Source organism: Ambystoma mexicanum, chromosome 1p (genome assembly GCF_040938575.1).
Source record: "Ambystoma mexicanum isolate Mex_15411 chromosome 1p, UKY_AmexF1_1, whole genome shotgun sequence".
Lineage (NCBI taxonomy): Eukaryota > Metazoa > Chordata > Amphibia > Caudata > Ambystomatidae > Ambystoma > Ambystoma mexicanum.
Window position 1 is genome coordinate 1268221040 of NC_090921.1, and position 19127 is coordinate 1268240166.

Genomic DNA, 19127 nt, shown 5'->3' on the forward strand with positions numbered 1-19127 from the left:
CGTTATTGAATACCAAACTAACTGAAAGATATGATGAGCATATGCGAATACAGCACAAGACAAAAGCAAGTGATGAGCACTTACGAATGAAGTGAAAGCAAGGTGGGGGAACACCACAGAGTGAGTGGTACAAGATACAAGTTGTGGCAAAGCCGAAAGACTGCCAAGTGTAGGCCAAAGATACAGGAGCCCAAGGAAATGCAGGTTCAGAGAGAAAACCTGTGTTGGTGAAAACCTGAAAAATAAAGAAATAAAAAAGTGCCTAGGGTTATCGGTTGCATGACCTGTGATGGGTGGACCAGCAGTGCAGGGACACAAGGAGAAGCCATCACTGTTATTACTGCCCGATTTGAATGGGATCTTTGTGGTAAAAGTTTATACTTTAATATGTGCAATGAAGTATGGATTACAAAAGCATACCCGTTTAAAAGTTAAAATATAGTTTTACCTTTCTAAAAAGTACCCCAATTGTGAAGCTTATTACTTTTTTTTTTAACTCCTTAAAACATCAATGTACTCCCAACTTCAAAAATAGGGAGTAAGGTACATACTCCCACTCCAAAACGTAATCTCGGGCTCTGGTGGGGAAAATCAGCACCTTCAGGTACTTCTTGCATCAGTACTCACACGGCGGCCGGCATTGGCTGCTGAAGTTGAACAGTGGTGTTGAAAAGTTCTAGATCCACATCTTCTATCTCTGTTCCAGTGCACGATCCAGGAATGGCCACAATGGAAATTCCAATGATGTTTCCTGCTATGTCCGTGTTTACTGTGATTTGGTCTGACAGATGTGACTCTACCAGGGAACACTGCAGTCATAGACATAAAAAACGTCAATGAGTAAGGAAATGCCACAATGAGGAACCTCTACTGGCAGAGACACAGAAAATGTTTAATAGTAAGTAAGAACGACACAAAGTACAGTTGATGTAAAGGACAAAAGACAAGGGCCTGTAGTTCCACCGGTGGCAGGAAGAGCACAGATTCTAGCAGGTGTGGGAAGAATGGCATGATGAAACATGAGCCAGTAATACTTTGTATATGCCATCCAACACATCTAACAGAGACAGAGGTTTGACCCTGCCAAGCCTCGGCTAAAGTGGAATTAACCACAGATCTCAATTATCAAATGCTGGACATAACCATGAGAGAACACTCTAGAGGAGCTCTTCTAATGTGATGCAAAAGAAACGAAACATCATACTCACAGCACGGACGAAGGACGTGACATACTTTGTGGAGTCTTCATCAACTCCCAAACGGATCGGAATCCGGATGCGGTAAATTCCATTCAGACTCGCCAAGTCCTAAAGAAGTCATGATGTTAGAAATATATCAGGAACAGATCAAAACTTCACATTGGAACAAACAACACAGAAATATGCAACCAGGGTTAGTTGGTTTTCCGGATTTGCATTGCATATATACACACTGTATTTGGTACATTCTGCATCAGAACGCTTGACAAACACCACAAGAAATAGAACCATAATAGCATGGACAAATATGCATAATTAAGATACAGCTGATTGCAGTAGAGGCCTTACACCATAGTCATCGTCGATTAAGTTCACATTTTCTCAGATCACTGTGCAAGACAGACTTTCATTCACCTGCTGATACGAAGACTTGCACATTTTTAATGACCAACTTCAGGGTCTGCTCTGCTTCGCAGGCACATTAAGCATAATACGGAGACCATTACCTATGCATTTTCTCTTTTGGAGAACAGCTCTGTCACTAAACACAGGAGATAGACCCACTGGTTATTTTCCTCAAATGCTTTCATTCAATCTTGCTGCTGTTCTTAGTTTAACGTATAACCACCTTGTGATACTAGGTTTTATTTTTTTGCTCGGAACCTCTTGGCCTTTATCACTCAGAACTCTTCAATGGTCAAGAGACTGTTCGGTCACTTTCTCAATAAATACATGAACCTCTTCTTAGGGATGGGCATACTCATTTTATTTTTGCAACCAATGACAATGTGGGGTTCTTCTTTCTAGACACTAGCGTGGACAGACCATCTCGCGATTAGATTCGATATTCTCTTTCTCAATTGTTAATTCAATTGGATATATCCCACAAACTTTGAGGTTAAGAGACAAAGGGCCTAATTCATGGAACATTTTCCTATGGGGTTGCGCCATTATAAAACACTTCCATGAATCGGGCCCAAATTGTCTTCTCCTTGGTGGAGAACACTTGCTTCGTGGACTTTTTGGTTGAAGAGTCTTCAGAAAAGATTGATGGCGAATATGAGTTTTTGCCCCCTCCCAATGATCGAAGTGAAACTGATCAATAAGCAAAAGAGGAAACTTACGAACCCAAGGTTCACAATACAGATCCTTCTACCAAAAGACAAAGAATAATCTAGGACATGCTGGAGGGACACCTTTGACTCTGCACTAAAAAACAATTTTTATCAGACACAAGGCAGACGTGTGTGCCTTCCCTTGCCCCCATCACCGGCCCATGTTGCCTGTGTGCGTCTTCCCTTGCCCCCCCACCCTGTTGCCTGTTTGCATGAATCCTTTATATCCTGCTTTCCCCTTCCCCCATTGTTGGCCCTCTCCTTCTATCCCCCCTCTACATCATACTATGGCAGGAGTTTGTCTTGACACTTTAGGTTTTACCATCACCATCGTGTTGCTAATGATTGGTTTTGACTTTCTTTGGACTCATTTGACTCATGGTGCTTCACCCTTCTCTACTCTCATGCTGGACTTTCCCCTGCATAATTTACTCACGGTGGCCCTGAATCATGCTGCACCCATCTTCGTCCTGAATCCTGGCTTGCATTTGCTGTTCCTTTGCAAGATGATATGCTTCTTACTGACTTCCTGCAAATGTATTTGCTCTCACTTGTTATGCATTTAAGTTAAATTTGGATCTGCCTGTGTTCATGCAAACATGCTGTACATCTGCACAGCCCCCCCCTTTATGTTTGTGTTGTTTATTTGCCTGCCTACTGCACTACCCCCCGTATGCTTGCATCCTCTGTATCCTCTGTCTCCCAGCCTTTTTATACTTTAAACCCCCACCACGGTGCTTGCCTCTTTTCTCTTTCAACTCACCCACCTTTTCTCAGTCTTTTCTTCCAATCCCTCTTTCTTTTCCCTCTCCCCCCTCTACTATATTCTTTGCACTTACTCTAATCAAAATTTCCTCTGACCTAGTACGATAGTAGCTTGTCTGTTCTCATCCCACTACCTCCTTATTTGTTCCCTCCCCCCTCCAGCACTACCTGAAACGTCGTCAGGCCTAGTAAAATGGTCGCTTGTTTTGTTCCTCTCCTGTCCCTCACCTCTTGTCAACTCTCCGGCTCTACCAGAAATGTCATCAGGCCTAGTATGATAGTTGCTCGTCTGTCTCATCTCCCTATCTTTGTCATAGCTCTTGCACTATCAGAAATGTTGCCAGGCCTAGTACGATAGTAATTTTTAACATTCTTAATGTCTCAAGGCCTCGTTTTCCCTTGCTCTCTCCCTTGCCTTGAAACGCTTTGAAACACATTGTGTATAGGCGCTATACAAATAAACTATCAATCAATAAGGAAAACAAATCATGCAAACTTGACAGCGTTACCATCAGGACTGCTTATTACAATCTAGTAACAGGCAGAAAGAATCCTACTGAAATCATTGATGAATTCCACTTTTCTAAAGGTACTAAAGAACAACATTGTGGCTACATGGCCTTTCCATGATGTTATAGGAGAGCTTTTTCAGGGAAATAATCAGTACTTGCACTGTTGTTTGTGAAGATAATCTAACGTTTCTACTCCATTAATGTATTATAATTGGCTAGATTCCTCAACTGCAAAACACACTCCTAAATATAGGGATTTGTTTGACAGGTTTAAACAACTACCATTCTTTTCTAAGGTTGAGCCTACCACTAAAGATGTTTGTAGTATTTCTCTGAGCACAGGTACACCTCATTCCTGATTAACATCTGCAATAGTGATTCCAGTGTTGAAAAAGCCTACAGCGGAAGTCTGTGATATTACAGATTGTCAGACTAGCTCCAACTTGACTTGTCACAAAACCGATTGAAAGAGCTCTCCTGTGCCAACTCTAAGACTTTATTGGGGTCAATAATGTATTTGACTGTCTACAAGAAGGGTTTAGACCACTTCATGGACCTGAATGACCTTTGTTTGTGGGTGGACATGGGAGGCACCAGCGCTCCGGTTCTCCTAGATCAGTCCTCGGCCTTGGACAGTCTCCAATAACATTTTATTAATCAGACTGAGGAACGCTGGCTGTGGGGGGAATGGTCCAGAAATTGCTGATCTATATGGTCAAAGCATATCATTTTAAGTATTTTCTCCTGAAACAGGCTACACATTTTCAGACTGTTTCAACTTCATTACAGTGTCTGGTGAGTTTTTACTTTGGGAGCACCTGGCATTTAGCCAAGCCTTTGATTAGGAGTGAATCCTTGTAACATGGCAATTTGTGCTGTGGCAGATGCTGTCGGTTACTAGCTTTGACCCTTTTCCATTCTGCCCCAATTACACATGCAATCCACTGCAGCTAATAATCGTGACCTTATGGAATCACGCAAGACTATGTGGTGGATCTTTTTACTAGGTTGTTTACATCTGTAAAGAAATAAAGCAACAATCTATAATGTTTCTTTTAACAGACCTTCTATTGTGAAGTCTTCTTATGTTTAATGACATTTACAGAACATCTTGCCCATACTTCCAGCGTTATGTTTTGGAATCTGTACATCATACCATATTGTTTCCAGCCGTCTGTCTTTGGAAAGTGTCTATAACAGGTTTTCCACATCTTTTCGTATACATATTTTGACATCTGTCATTTACATTTACTCTTCTGTAATCACCTACTTCGATTGGACTCTCTGGCCTAGTGATTCAATGGTTTCATTCCCATCTATCTGCCTAAACCTATTCTGTTTCTTGGGTCCCCCAAGGCTTTGTACATTGTCCCCTGCTGCTTTCTCTTTATACTACATCTTTATCTGCTCTCATCTCCTCTTGTAAACGGTCGTGCCACTTCTACGCCAGTGGTTTTCTAATCCTTTTCTCCTTCTCATCCTTAATGACAATCTTCACACCACTGTTTATAGCTGCCTCTCTGCCATCTAACATTGCATGGCTTATTTTTTTCACATTAATCTTACAATAGCTCTTTTTCCTGCTAATACTCTATCTTTCTCGCTCACTTCCACCATCTTTTCATTTCCCCCTTCACTCTTAAATGTAACACCAAGGTTTTGAGTTGTAGTTTTTGCTATCATTCTCCACACATATTTCTAATACTGCATCTGTTGCTTCCACCTTTTTCATATTCGATGTGCTCAACATTTTCAGACCGGGACGATCTCTCAGCGGCAACGCGTTTGTCTTGGAAGCAAGACAAGGCATAGCAACACAGGTTCGAATCCTGGTCTTGTGCCTAGAAACTGGTCTCCACTATTAAGCGGGTTATAAAAGAACTATTAAATTAAACAATTTCCATCTTTCCAGAAAACCAAACTTATTATCAGATCTTTCATTTCCTCTCATATCGACTATTGTTCCACACTCTCTTTTGGTTTTCCTGCTTCTCATCTTACCCCTTTCCTTCTGTCTAAAACCTTGCTATCTGCTCCCCCCTCGCTTCCCTCACTTCCTACTAACTCCTCTCTGCTACCTTCTTTTTCACTTCCTTTGTATTGTTTTCTGGTGCATACATGGTCTCGCTCCACTCCCTCACCGGCCTACAATCACCCTCATGATATCTTCAATAACAATTTCTCCTTACTGTTATCAAAGTCCCTTTTGCCCCATCCTGCTTCTGCTATTGCCCTCCATTGGCCCCAAGGACTGTAATTCACTCCCCTTGTCTATTACCTCATCACCGGCAATCCATATATTGCATTCCCTACTTTAAATCCCATCTTCTTTCTGCTCTCTCCAACTGTTCTCTCTCCCTTGGTTATTATTGCTGGAGTATTTACTGTATTTCCCTTTGCTGTGTACAGCACTTTGGCAAAAGCGCTTTATAAATCGGTTCTCTATTTATTTTTCTCATGGTTTTCTTTTTAAATGTTGTGACAAATAAATTCTACTTAACTTCGTGCACCCTTAATGGAGTAGTCCATGTTTTGAGGGGACACATCTGAAGCATATCCAGGGAGAGATGGAGGTGTGGGGGGAAGCAAACATCAAGTTATCTCTGGCATTTGTATTTGTGAATTTTCCTTCAGACACCAGGGTCTGAATGAAACACCAGGGACCTCGAAATGTGTTTGTGAAATGTTTCTATATTAATTATATTATTCTTAGTACTTTTGCTGTGCAAATGCCCCACCAGTTCATCTATCCAGACTGCCTAGCAGACATCCAGAGTTTGATGCAGCATCATTTCTTGATGATGAATCCATTGAAATCAGAAATTTTAGTTGTAAGTCAACCAGTTGGTACATGGCAAACAACGTTTTGGGCCCCCGTTTTGGGCACTTGCCGACAGCCATGATTAGTGTTAAATAATATGGGAGTTCTTGTGGATACATACCTTTCCATAGAACCCCAAATCAGTACAGCCATGAAAAAATGTTTTTCGTTCTGAAGAGTGGAAATAATGTACCCATTTCCGGTTTTCCAGACAGGGTTCTCTGTCAGATTCAGTCTCCGATTCCAACAGGGCCTACTTGGGTCTCTCCATGTCCGGCGCAGGTTACAAAATGCAGCAGTGCATCCAAGACATGCCGCAATGCCATACCACTCCTGTACTTCATACACTGCACTGCAAGCTTTACTAACAGGCGACTTAAACACTGCCAGATCTCTTTGTCGTATCTCGCCAAACGTTCCCTTCAACAATCCCTGCCTCTAGAGTGAGCAAATTTCTCGATACTTGAGCCACCAAAGAATGAGGTTGGCATGTCCCCCAGGCATTACATTAACAAATTCTGGGGCATTTGGTTTTTATCTGGCCAGACAGAAAAAGCTGGAGGGGAAAAGGAGATAATTCGCTATTTCAGCTATGGCTTCCCAGATGCGGTTTGTAATCGGGATAGTAAAATAATGTGCAGATGTGTTGCAACATAAGAAAAGAAAGTATTTGCAGCTTCTCTTTTTAGTTCAACTTTAAAAATGTTGCTCTATCCTGCACATCCGTTTTTGAAAGATAATTAGAGGACACTCTGGGGATGCTCTCAGGAGATGCATCTGTCCATCCTCGGCAAGATAACCTATGCAGGCCTTTTCCCATCTCTAGGATAAACATTAGCATATCCAAACCAACCCAGTTGGTATTGATAATCATCATAATTCTCATGAGTCCAGGATTAGAAGGATAAACCTTGTTTTCAGGGCCCTCTTGATGCATGTTGCAGCACCAGCTCTCTCCCTCTGAGGTAAAGGCAGAGGGATGTGTAGGGAGATGAGCAGAAGCAAAGTGCTTCTCCCTCGGTCAATGAGACCTGAATCCCTCGGGATGTGCGCTTCTCACTCGGTCAATGAGACCAGACTCCCTTGGGATGTAATAAAATCATCAGGTCTTGCTACCTAAACCTTCTGCTGTACTATTTTGTTCTCTAATAGCAAATGAGTGTGGTGGCACTTGATGAAAAAGTCAGACATACTCCGCTCTCCTCCGCATAGCCAGAGATATTCTTCATCTTTCGTAAGACTGTTAATGGCATTCCCACTATAGATTTGTTTTTGGGTGAAAATAAAGAAATATTGTGACAATGTCATTTCTCTTTTCGGACCATAAATCCAGTCAAACCGGGCAGTTTCTCGACATCTTGGTTAGGGTAAACACAATAGCTAATCTTTGTATGGATCGTTTAGATGAAAATGGCTTAGTTAACATTTGTTACAGTTTGTGAATACACTGGGTTCAGTGCCCTTCCTCCCATAATGAAAAAGAGCGATCCCCTGACAGGAGTTTAAGATTCCGTGGTGGGGTGCCTACAAGAGGAGTCTGAAAAAAATAGCAACCTGTACAAGCTTTAAAAATGTCTCTGTATCTGCTGAAATGCAAGGGAAAGGAGTATCATTCGACAGAAACAAATAGAAACTAAACACAAGTTCAATCCAAGGAACCCTTTAAACGACATGCAGTGAAAAAAAATCATAAATGGTCTACATAGTCAGAGATTATTGTCCATCCGCCTACTTGCTACAGACAAAGTCCCATTGAGGTGATTTGGTCACCAATGCCTGAATGAAGCTGATGGGCTACTAAGGCCCAAATGAAGTTGGTGGGCTATTACGTATTAGAATGCAGTAAGCCGAAGGTATCCCCGTTTGACGACTGGGAATAGCAGAAGCATATACCAAATGCTCAATAAATAGCAATAAATATGAATCAATGAAGGATCCAAGTCGTTGAGAACGATTGATGCAAAGCTGGTTTACGTGGATGCTAAAGAGCTTCAAAATGTCATTGTCAAAATAAAGTGTGACCAACCTTATATACATAAAATCATGGGTACAATTGGAGCAGGTGGTATTGCCCATTCCCCTAGTTCAATATCAATGCATGACCAAACTCAAGGGGCAGTTTATGCAGCAACATCCACTCATAACTGATCACACTTGCAATTACTGTGAAAACAAAAACCTGTGAAAACCGGTAAAATTAATCAATCCACTGCCGAGTTGTACAGCAAAAGAACGAGTGCCAATGCAGGACATAAATACTTTTAAGAAAAAAAGCAATTGTTCGAAAAATATAACATGTACAAGGGATTATGCAGAATAAGGAACAAGTTACTTACCTGTAACTGTTGTTCTCCAGCATGGGTCTGGCATGGATTCACATGCTCATGAATATTCCCCGTCGTCAGGCTGGGAATCCTCGGTAAAGAAAAAATCAGTATCAGTTTCGTTTCTGATTTGTCTTTCTTAGTAATAACCAATCACTGATCTCTGGGTCATACTGCCCCCAGCCAATGACTGCCCTCTTCCTAAGCCACCGCCTCCGGCAGCCATCCTCAGATTTGGTAGCACGCCAAGTGGCAGTATGACCAAGTGAAGAGCCGCAGAGGGGTAGGTGGGAGGGTTCGCATGTGAATCCATGCCAGACCCATGCTGGAGAACAACAGTTACAGGTAAGTAACATGTTCCTTCTCCAGCATGGGGTCTGGCATGGATTCACATGCTCATGAATAAAAGAATACATAGCAGTATACACATGCACAACCACGGGAGGTGGCAACAGGCTCAACATTAAGCAATACAACAACTCAACATTAAGCATCTCTTACCTCCTCACCAGGCTCACCTTAAGCAAACAGGTTGCGCAGCACTTCTTGGCCGACCCTGGACTCCTCCCTGGAGTCCCGATCGATGCAGTAGAATCTTGTGAAGGTGTGTGTCGACCTCCACGTAGCAGCCCTGCAGATGTCCAGCAGGGGTACATCAGACAGGAACGCCGTGGTAGCAGCGATCGCTCTGGTCGAATGGGCTCTCGGACAACCGGGCAGCGGTCGGTTTGCCAACCGGTGACAATGCATGATGCAGCCGGAGAGCCATCTGGAAATGGAAGTCTTCGAGAGAGCCTTCCCTTGATTCACAGACCCAAAGTTCACGAATAGCTGGGACGTCTTCCGAAAACTCTTCGTGCGGTCAACGTAGAACTTGAGCGCTCTAGCTACATCCAGCGAGTGCAAAGTCCTCTCGGCCGGCGTCGAAGGCGACGGGAAGAAAACTGGTAGCACCAAGGGCTAGTTGAGGTGGAAGTCCGACGGCACCTTGGGCATGAAGGAGGGGTCCGTCCTAAGCACTACCCTTGTGTCATGAAAAGTCAAGTATGGAGGCTTGCAAGATAGGGCCTGAATCTCTCCCACTCGTCGTGCAGAGGTGATGGCCACAAGGAACGCGGTCTTCCATGACAGGAACTTCAAAGGCGCTGAATGCATAGACTCGAATGGGGCTCCCATGAGCCTGGTCAGCATCACATTAAGTTCCCACGCCAGGGCAGGGGCCTTCACCGGCGGGAATGATCGGAATAGTCCCTTCATAAATTCCTTTACCAGGCGGTGAGACCACAAGGACGCCCGTCCCGTAGTCCTGGTATATCGGGAGATGGCAGGCAGATGTATTTTTATGGAGGTGTGAGCCAGTCGAGCTTTGGCCAGCGACAATAAGTACGGCAGCACTTGAGGGGCCGTAATCCGCAGAGGGTTAATCTTCTGTGCACGGCACCAGACAGAGAACCGCTTCCATTTATGACCGTAGCACTTGAGAGTTGAGAACGCCCTGGCTTTTGCAAGAACCTCTCTGCAATCAGCCTGGATATCGTACCCTCCAAACTCTAGTGCTGCAGGAGCCAGGCCTGCAAGTTCAGCGACTGTGGGTCGTGGTGTAGAATGGCGCCTCCTTCTCTGGAGAGAAGATCCGCGTTCGCCGGCAGCCTGACTGGTGGGGACGTTGACAAGTCCAGAAGGTCTGGGAACCAGACCTGCCTCGGCCACGCCGGTGCGCCGAGGATCATCCTGCACCTGGACTTCTTGAGCTGGCTGATGAGGCGGAGCAGCAACGGCAATGGAGGGAACGCGTATAGAAACAGGCCGTCTCAAGGGAACGAGAAAGCATCGCCCATGCTCCTCGGCTGTGGGAACCTGCTGGCGAACCTCTGGCACTTGGAGTTTGTCGCCGTCGCGAACAGGTCGATCTGGGGTTTGCCCCATCGTTGGAAGATTCGATCCACTTGATCTTGGCGCAGTTCCCACTCGTGGCACGAGCGCAGCTCCCTGCTGAGTGAGTCGGCGATGGTGTTTTTTATTCCTGCCAGGTCGAAGGGAACCAGAAACATCCCCTGGGCGACGGCCCCGTGCCACAGATCCTGGGCCTCCTTGGATAGGGCTGGGGATCTGGTGCCTCCCTGCTTCCGTATGTAGAACATCGTGGTGGTGTTGTCGGTGAAGATCCTCCCCACCTTGTCCTTGCGGGACGGGAGGAACGACTTGAGCGCCCAGAGCACTGCACGGAGCCCCAAGATGTTGATGTGAAGAGGCCTCTCCTCCGGGAGCCAAAGGCCTCTTGCGTGGAGATCTCCCGTGTGGGCCCCCCAACACTCCAGAGAGGCGTCCGTAGTTACCGTCTCCTGAAACGCCGGGGTTTGAAAGTCTGTGCCCGTCGTGAGGTTAGCCCGGGTGCCCCACCATAGGATCGCCCGACGGAACTCCTTGTCGAGGGGGATCCTGTCCTCGAAGCAGCCCCCCGCCTGAACCCAGCGGGCGTCAAGGAACTCCTGTAGCGGACGCATCCGAAGTCTGCAAAGGGGTACAAGGTAGATGCATGAGGACATCATCCCGAGAAGTCGCCGTACCTTGCCCAGGATGGTTTTGGTCCTCTCCTCTGAAGGGGAGGCCAATTGCTTCACTGTATCGAGCTTCGCCCCCAAAAACAGTGCTACTTGTGACGGAACCAGGTGGGATTTGGGGTAGTTGATGGAGAACCCCAGCTCCGTGAGCAACCGGACGGTCCTCGCCGTATGATCGACGGCGAGTTCCCTTGACCTTGCCCGGATTAGCCAGTCGTCCAGGTAGGGGTAGACGTGGATCCCCTGCAGGCGCAGCCACGCCGCCACTGGTGCCAGGCACTTGGTGAAAACCCTGGGTGCCGACTTAAATCCGAACGGTAGGGCTCTGAATTGGTAGTGGCATCCTTGAACCACGAACCCGAGGAACTTCCTGTGCCTTTCTAGAATGGGGATGTAGAAGTAGGCATCCTCCAGGTCCAGCGACGATAGGAAGTCGCCTTCCTCCAGCTGTCCCCGTACGTGCTGGAGGGTGACCATCCTGAATTTCTGCGCCTTGATGCATTTGTTTAACCGACGCAGGTCTAGGATGGGGCGCCAACCGCCTGTCTTCTTCCTGACGAGGAAGTACCTTGAGTACACTCCGGAGCCCCTGAGCCTCCTGGTGACAAGCTCAATGGCATCTTTCTTGAGCATCGCCTTTACCTACAACAGCAGTTGAGGGACGTGATTCTCCATCCTGGCCACGGGAGGAATGCAAGGGCACTTCTTTAGGAATTCCAGTGAGTGCCCGTTGGCCAGGGTGTCCAACACCCAACGATCGGTGGAGATGGACTCCCACACCCTGACGAACTTCGTCAGTCGGCCTCCCACTGGGGTGCTCCGGTGGGGGCCCGACCACCCGGCCGGGTCAGTCTTGCTTGGACGCGGCCTTGCCGCCTTGGCCACGACAGCGGGAACCCCCTTGACTGCCGTGACCTCTGTAGGCCTCCTGGGAAGAGGAGCGGGTCGCCTGGCGGTAGCTGGAGGAGCCACCGTCAGAGCTCCGAAAGGGCTGTCGCTGCTGAAGCACTCCAAGGGCCCGGGCCGTCTCCCAGTCGGTCTTGATGGCCTGTAGAGACTCATCCACCGCCTACCAAAGAGGTTGTTGCCGTCGAACGGCATGTCCAACACTCTGGTCTGGACGTCCTGGCGAAAGTCTGTCGCCTTGAGCCATCCTCGTCCTCGGAGGCAAACTCCGTTGCCCAGTTGGCGAAATCCGGTATCGGCAATGTCCGCTGCCACCGTAATGGCGTGATCCGACGCCACCTCGCCCTCCTGCAGAATTTTTAGGGCCTCCACCCTTTTGTCATCAGGCAGGAAATCTAGCAGGGGAGCTATCTTGAACCAGAGCTCCCTGTCGTAGCAGGCCACGATCACTAAGGCATTGGCCGCCTTAATCGTCGTCGCCGTCGACGAGATGACCCGTCGTTCCATAGAATCCAACTTCTTGCCCATGCTGTCCGGCGGGGAAGTGAAGTTGAAGCCGCCGCGCCCGCTGCCTTCCTCTTAGCCGCTGCCGAGACGGCCGAGTCCAGCGTGGGCTGGGCCCTGAGGCACAAGGGGGCGGCATCGGGGACTCGGTACTTCTTCTCGTACCTGTCCCTCTTGGCGGGTGTCGTGGCAGGGTTCTTCAGGAGAGCAAGCCCCTCGTCCCAGATGTCGAGTAAAGGCACCGCGAGGACCGTCTTCCTCTTAGCCTCTCGTCGTTGGTACAGAAACCCCTCCTTTTTCTGTTCTTCAGGGCAGAGCTGGAAGAGCTCGGATGCCCTGGTTATCATGGCGTGGAAAGAGCCAACCTCGTTGTGATGCTGGAAATGCATCGGAGGGACAGGGCCTCCGTATCCTTGTCCTTTACTGCTCTATCGTGTGTTCTGTTGTGTTTTCCGCGCAGGAGTTCATGTTGGACTCCTGGCGGTGCAGCTCTCTTTCTTTTTGGTTTGGTGAACGGACCCATGGGATACCCTTATGGCACCCATGTGTGGGGGTACAACCCTGTGCCCCTAGTGTATGTTTTTGGGTGCCTGTGGGTGGCCCACAGAGCAGGGTATGGGCTGGTGGCAGCTCCATGCTGAATTTGACAGGTGCGCGGAGTATCCTCCATTTTGGGATACCCTGGCCCTGCCATTGGGATCAGTTCATTCCTGATGGAAAACAAGATGGCCCTGGTGGCCTCTTGCTATTACCCATTACCTTGATTTCCCAAAGTCCTGGGAAGCCCTGACTCTGTCCATTCCCCCTGACTGGCTGTTGGGTGGAAATGCCATATATGGTGGTGTGAAGGCCCGGCCAGACTAGCTGGAGCCTTCCCAGTGATGTATGTTGTGGGTACCTCCTCTGGGTGGGACCTGGGTGAATAGAGTGTGTGACGAATATGCATTCTGTGTTGTGTCTAGTATCTGGTGGTTGACACAATGACTGAGACAACCCTGCCCGAAACCGGTATTAATGCGGCTTGGAGTGTTGAATGGCTCGAACTTGTCCCAATAAACATAACTTGTTGTGAGTGTCTGGAGAGAAGTGAATGGCCTGAATACCTCGTGTCCCTGATTGGCTGCCTGCCTGCATGAATGCCCGTAGTCGTGATTGGATGCTTGAGTGTGACCCAGTGGAATGAATGGGAGATCAACAGTATATCTGGGGACCTCTCACTGCTAGGAATCGTGTTCAGAAGCTGAAGTCCACTACGACGAGTAACTGGAGTAACTGACGCTTAACCTTGAAACCCCGCTGGACAAGGAGTGCTGTGGCTCTCCCTCGCTATCTGAAGGCCGCCGTGTTTCCAAGGACTGACCCAGAGAGGACCTGGTAAGGCGCCCTCTTCCCGGGCTACGAACGACCATCGTGCACAGCTGATCTTTGCCAATGCTCCCTGGTAGACAGACCTTCGACAGGCTGCCGACCCGATACGGGGACTGCTGCGGAACCCCAAGGAGAAGCGCCCGGACTGTTGTCCGCCACTGTTGACGACTGCTGTCGCCGACTGGAGCCGCCGTGCTCCCGTTTGCCTAAGAACTTCAATTGATCATCGGACGCTCTCGTCTGCATCGTCATCCGCTTGTCTCCCGCTGGAGAAGGCCCGACCGTCGACGCGCCGAGGAGCATCCACCGGTGGGTTTCCCGCCACCTAAAGACCGCCGAGACGCCGACGACTCGACGCCCTTGCTGAGCCATAGTTCTTCATCATCTCTTTGCGGTCCAGAACGATCGTCACCGAGGTGCCCCGCACGCCTCTTCCTTGCAGGACGCCAAAACTCTGTCGTCGACGAGCACCGCTAGGAACGAAGCTGCCACTTCCCTGCCGTAGTTCACCCTGTTCACCGTCGGACGTTCGACGACCCGTGACTCCCGACTTAAAGGGAAGGCACTCAAGAAGGGCTGTCGATTCCCCGACACCGAACGACGATCCGTGGCTCCCGCCTGAAAGGGAGGCACTCAAGAAGGATCGGTCGGCGCATTGTCGGAGAACTCTACTCCACCAGGTACATTGGGGGGGTAAAACCTTAATAGGAAGAAGTAAGACTATCGAACATTATATGGACTGGGCTTGTGCTATATATCTTTATTTACAGGTTGCCCAGGTGGGGGGGGGATCTCCACACAGAACTGTGCCTAGGGGTAGAGGTCAGCATTCTGCCTATTGTTTCAACCATCTTACGTTCCTGCCTATCTCTATTGCTGGTTTCCTCGTTATTAATCTGTGTGACATTTTAACCGTACAGTTGATGCACTTTAAATGAGATTTGATAACCGTAGTGGTACCACTTTAGAATTGTTGATATTTTATCATTATTGACTTCCGAGTACAAAGTGCGTTATTGTGATCGTGTACATACCTTTGAACATAAATTATATAAAGACTGTGTTTTCAGTAATACAGTGTGTGGACATTCCTTTGTGGGGGTTCGGGGACTACACTGTACTTAAGAACCAGCCTGCATCACCTCCTGAGAAGCTAGGCCTTGATTGCTCGACCACGTACCAATAATAGAGAATCTTGGCTGGGGTCCTCTGTGCCTCTCCTCTACCATATAGAGAGCGGAAGTACAGACACCCCCTACCAGTCTTTACACTCGTCGGCTGGGGACGCCCGCGAAGGGGGGGGGTGACGACGGGACGTCTGCTGGGTCATCCCCGTTGTCGTCGTCCGTCCCCGTATCCTCCTCTCCCGGCGAGGGGGATGAGGGGTCCACCGGCCTCGTGGGCACGAAGGGCGGAGAGGGGTGGACTCTCCTCCGCTTGTTCGGAGGGTTTCCTGACAGGCCTGGTTCTGGATCCTCCGTCGGGGTCCATGGTAATCTCGTCCTTATCTCGGTACATAAGGATTGGATTGCCAACAAAATGGCCGCCAAGCTATCCTGGGGCTCGGGCAATGACTGCGACGGACGGGATGGCCGTTCCACTGGGCCCTGTTCGTCCTCCTCGTCGCTATCTTCGATCACGTCAGCAGGGACCGTCCCATGGGATCGAACCTTCTCGAACCTCTCGTTGAGGTTTATGAACCTCTCGTGGAGGCCTATGGACCTTTCGATGAGGCCCCTCTCGGTCTCCACCAGTTCCTTCTCGGAGGCTGATTCCGAGTCTGTAGCGGCCCCCGCCCCCCCCCCTCTTTTTCAGCCGGGGGCTTCACGGGGGTCTTAGCGGTGGGCTGGAAAGAGGAATCCCTCCGCGGCGGCAGGGATACTCTGGGCCCAGAGGCCGTTTCCATTGGCGTAGTCTCAGCCGGCTCCGCCAGGGTCGCTGGTAGAGGCCTTAGCCGGGTGGATCAAGGCCCTCACCACCTTAGGTGCATCCTGGGCCTTCGCCTTGGGGGGGAGGGTCAACGCCTCGCTCCCCCTTCGAGAACGACCGGGTCCGCTCCAGCGGCCTACCCGGGTTCTCGAACTTCCTCTTCCCTGAATCAGAGTGCTGGCTCGTGGTCGGACATGCCGGGGAAGTTGCGCCCTGCTTGGCAACCGAAGAGCCCGACCTTTCACCGCTCCCAGAGCCCGCGGACTCACGGTGCTTGGCCTTCTGTTGGGCCCCCGTCGCCGGGGCGCCCTCAAAGGACTTAGAAGCCCGCTCAACCTTCTTCTTCGCCTTCTCACTTGCTGTGCCCTTCTCCAGCTAGGAGGCAAGGCGGGAACGACGATCTTGTTTGGTCCGTTCCGAAAGGTTCTTGCAGAACGCACAGTCCTTCTCCACGTGCGTCTTGTCCCCATGGAGGCAATAGACATCGAGAATGCTCGTCCTCCTTGAAAACGTTATATAATCCGCATCCAGGGCAGTTCCTGAACAGCTTGGATCCGGGCGTCGAGCTTCCTTTGTCCTGGGCCATGTCCGTTGAGGTAGGCCGCAGATCTTCCGGAATCCTCCAAGAAGTGTAAACTCGACGAAAACTTCACCCTTGAGGGGCGTAGAAGAATTCCGAAACGGGTCCCCGTTATCGGAAGTAGAAACGGTGGAGCTTGAGGCTCGATTAAACCTAAAAAATTAGAAAATCTCCTGAAAAAGCATGAAAACGCAGTAAAAAACTCGAGAGCTAAACACGAGGACTCCCAACACTTGAGCGTGTGGTAAAAATCTGAGGATGGCTGCCGGAGGCGGGGCTTAGGGAGAGGGCAGTCATTGGCTGGGGGCAGTATGACCCAGAGATCAGTGATTGGTTACTAAGAAAGAGATCAGAAACGAAACTGATAACAATTTTTTCTTTACCGAGGATTCCCAGCCTGACGACGGGGAATATTCATGAGCATGTGAATCCATGCCAGACCCCATGCTGGAGAAGGTGTAAAACACCTACTGGTTATGGCAGAAGGGCACATCTGCACGAAGTATGAATATTCTGCAGAGCGGAGGGCACACTGCTGCCCAAAAGCCAATACATCAGTCCTCTTTTCTGGTTAACCACTTAACAGGCAATACAATCGTCATAGGCGCCCCTCCACGAGAACGAACATGGCTAAATGATCTGTTCTTTGGGAAGGTACCCACTCGAGAGTCCGCAGCCACACTTTAGCTCCCTAAAGGTAAATTCACATTTGCATATCGGTCTTTGTCCCGCCCACATGGGCACTTGTCCAGCACCTAAATGCTACGGCAATTCTCTTCTGAACAAGAATACAAACAGCAACCCCAGACGTGTGTTTCAGCCTTGTTGGGCCTCATCAGAAACACGTGTCTGGGGTTGCTGTTGGTACTCTTGTTCAAAGGAGGATTGCCTAGCATTTCGGTGCTGGACTGCTCAAGCGGGCAGGACAAAGACTGATATGCAAATAGTTATTCCTCCTTTGTGAAAGGTACAGTGAGCTAAAATGTGGCTGCAGACTCTCGAGCGGGTACCTTCCCATAGAACAGGTCATTAAGCTGTGTTCGTTCTTGCAGAGGGGCCCCACACCTCCTTAACCACTCAACAGGTGTTCTCATTTGGATCCACGCTTATGTCCCCAATAATCATGATGGATTTTCTGAAAACCAGAGATGTTGCAGCCTTGGTGGACATGCACTGCACGTCCCTGCTGTAGAGGTATTTAGGGGGTGGGGGGGAAGAGGGTAAGAACAGCCTGGGGTTTTATGCAAAAGAGCAAGCATGTCAGTGGGTCGGTCAAATAGAGGTCAACAGTTTAGTAACGTACAAAAGAATGTATAGCACTTGAATGTATATCCACGAGCATTGCAGGTTTTCAAGACATACAAGCAATCTATCTGGCTAGACCTTATTGCAAAAACATTTAAAAGACCTACTGCATTGAACTCTGCTTTAAGAAAAACCAGGCCTCAGAGTTCAGAGAGGTCCAAACAAAACAAAGCACTGTGAAAGGGAGAGCCGAGGTGGAAGGCTTTGTGGCTTTACTAAATAACATATAAATCTAGCTAAAGTTCCTGTTGTACCCAGTTTTCTACCAGTGCGTCTTACACCAAACAACACAAGCATGTTATAATTAATTATATGCATTGACTTTTAAGTAAAGGAGTAACAGGAATACTACTGTCAGGGGGGGTGGGGAATAAAGAGGATTACAACAAATCTACGGGAATGGCTAGAGCAATCGGGCAAGGAATTCAGCAGGAAAGGAAACCAACTTCATGTGTGAGAGGCCAGACTAATTTCTTCACCAAGGCATTTGTAAAGGCTCATTGGAATATTTCACACTGGATACATGAGCAAAATATTTACATCACTTGTAAAATACTCTTTCCCAGTCAGATTATTTACATATAATGTTATGGACAGAAATAACCAATTCCATACGCAATATCAGAAATTATGGACCGTGATGAACTGCCAAAAAACAGACAAAGACATAGTAATGAGAGACTTTTGTAGTCCTTATAAGCTAGCAAGAGGTTAAACCTGAGAGACATATTAAATGGCCACATCCAGTGGACAAGGCCATTGGCAATTCTGCATTAATTAATTTGGGGCTAAAATTTAATAAGAACTTTGCCCAGATGGCGAATAGTTTATTGCCCTAGATAAACAAAAATGGCAGGTACCATTCGGGCAATATGGAAATGATGGCTTCACATTAATTGTAGGAATACAAAAAGAAGATTTGGGGAGAATATCAGCAAATAGTTAACTCTAAGAATGTAGACCGATAAAACCTGCCAAATCTACTTACAAAGTGACCATGAAGAAGTAACATGAAGTAACAAGGGCTTACTGACTATTATATTTGGGAACAAAAGGCCAACAACTATCAATTGAATAAGATTCTGGTGGATTGCAGCTCAAGAAACGGTGCTCCATCAGAGGATGCACAGAGCGCAAAAAAGCAATGGACGGTCCAATCGCAGCTTTTGCTGCATGGACATCCTTTATTTACTATAATGCAGATGGAAATAAGAGAGCCTCAGACAATAGGGACAGAA

The 19127-nt window shown here is 48.1% G+C and overlaps 1 protein-coding gene across 2 annotated transcripts in view; it reads right to left on the reverse strand.

Moving 5' to 3' along the window:
* The window catches only part of EMC10 (ER membrane protein complex subunit 10), a 282747-nt gene that overhangs the window by 157669 nt on the left and 105951 nt on the right, over window positions 1-19127 (reverse strand). For both annotated transcript variants that reach the window (XM_069605137.1, XM_069605141.1), the window contains exons 4-5: window positions 1209-1307; window positions 628-809 (exon numbers count right to left, since the gene is read on the reverse strand). In XM_069605137.1, coding sequence (XP_069461238.1) covers window positions 628-809; window positions 1209-1307 — 281 coding nt within the window. The remainder of the gene's footprint in view (window positions 1-627; window positions 810-1208; window positions 1308-19127) is intronic.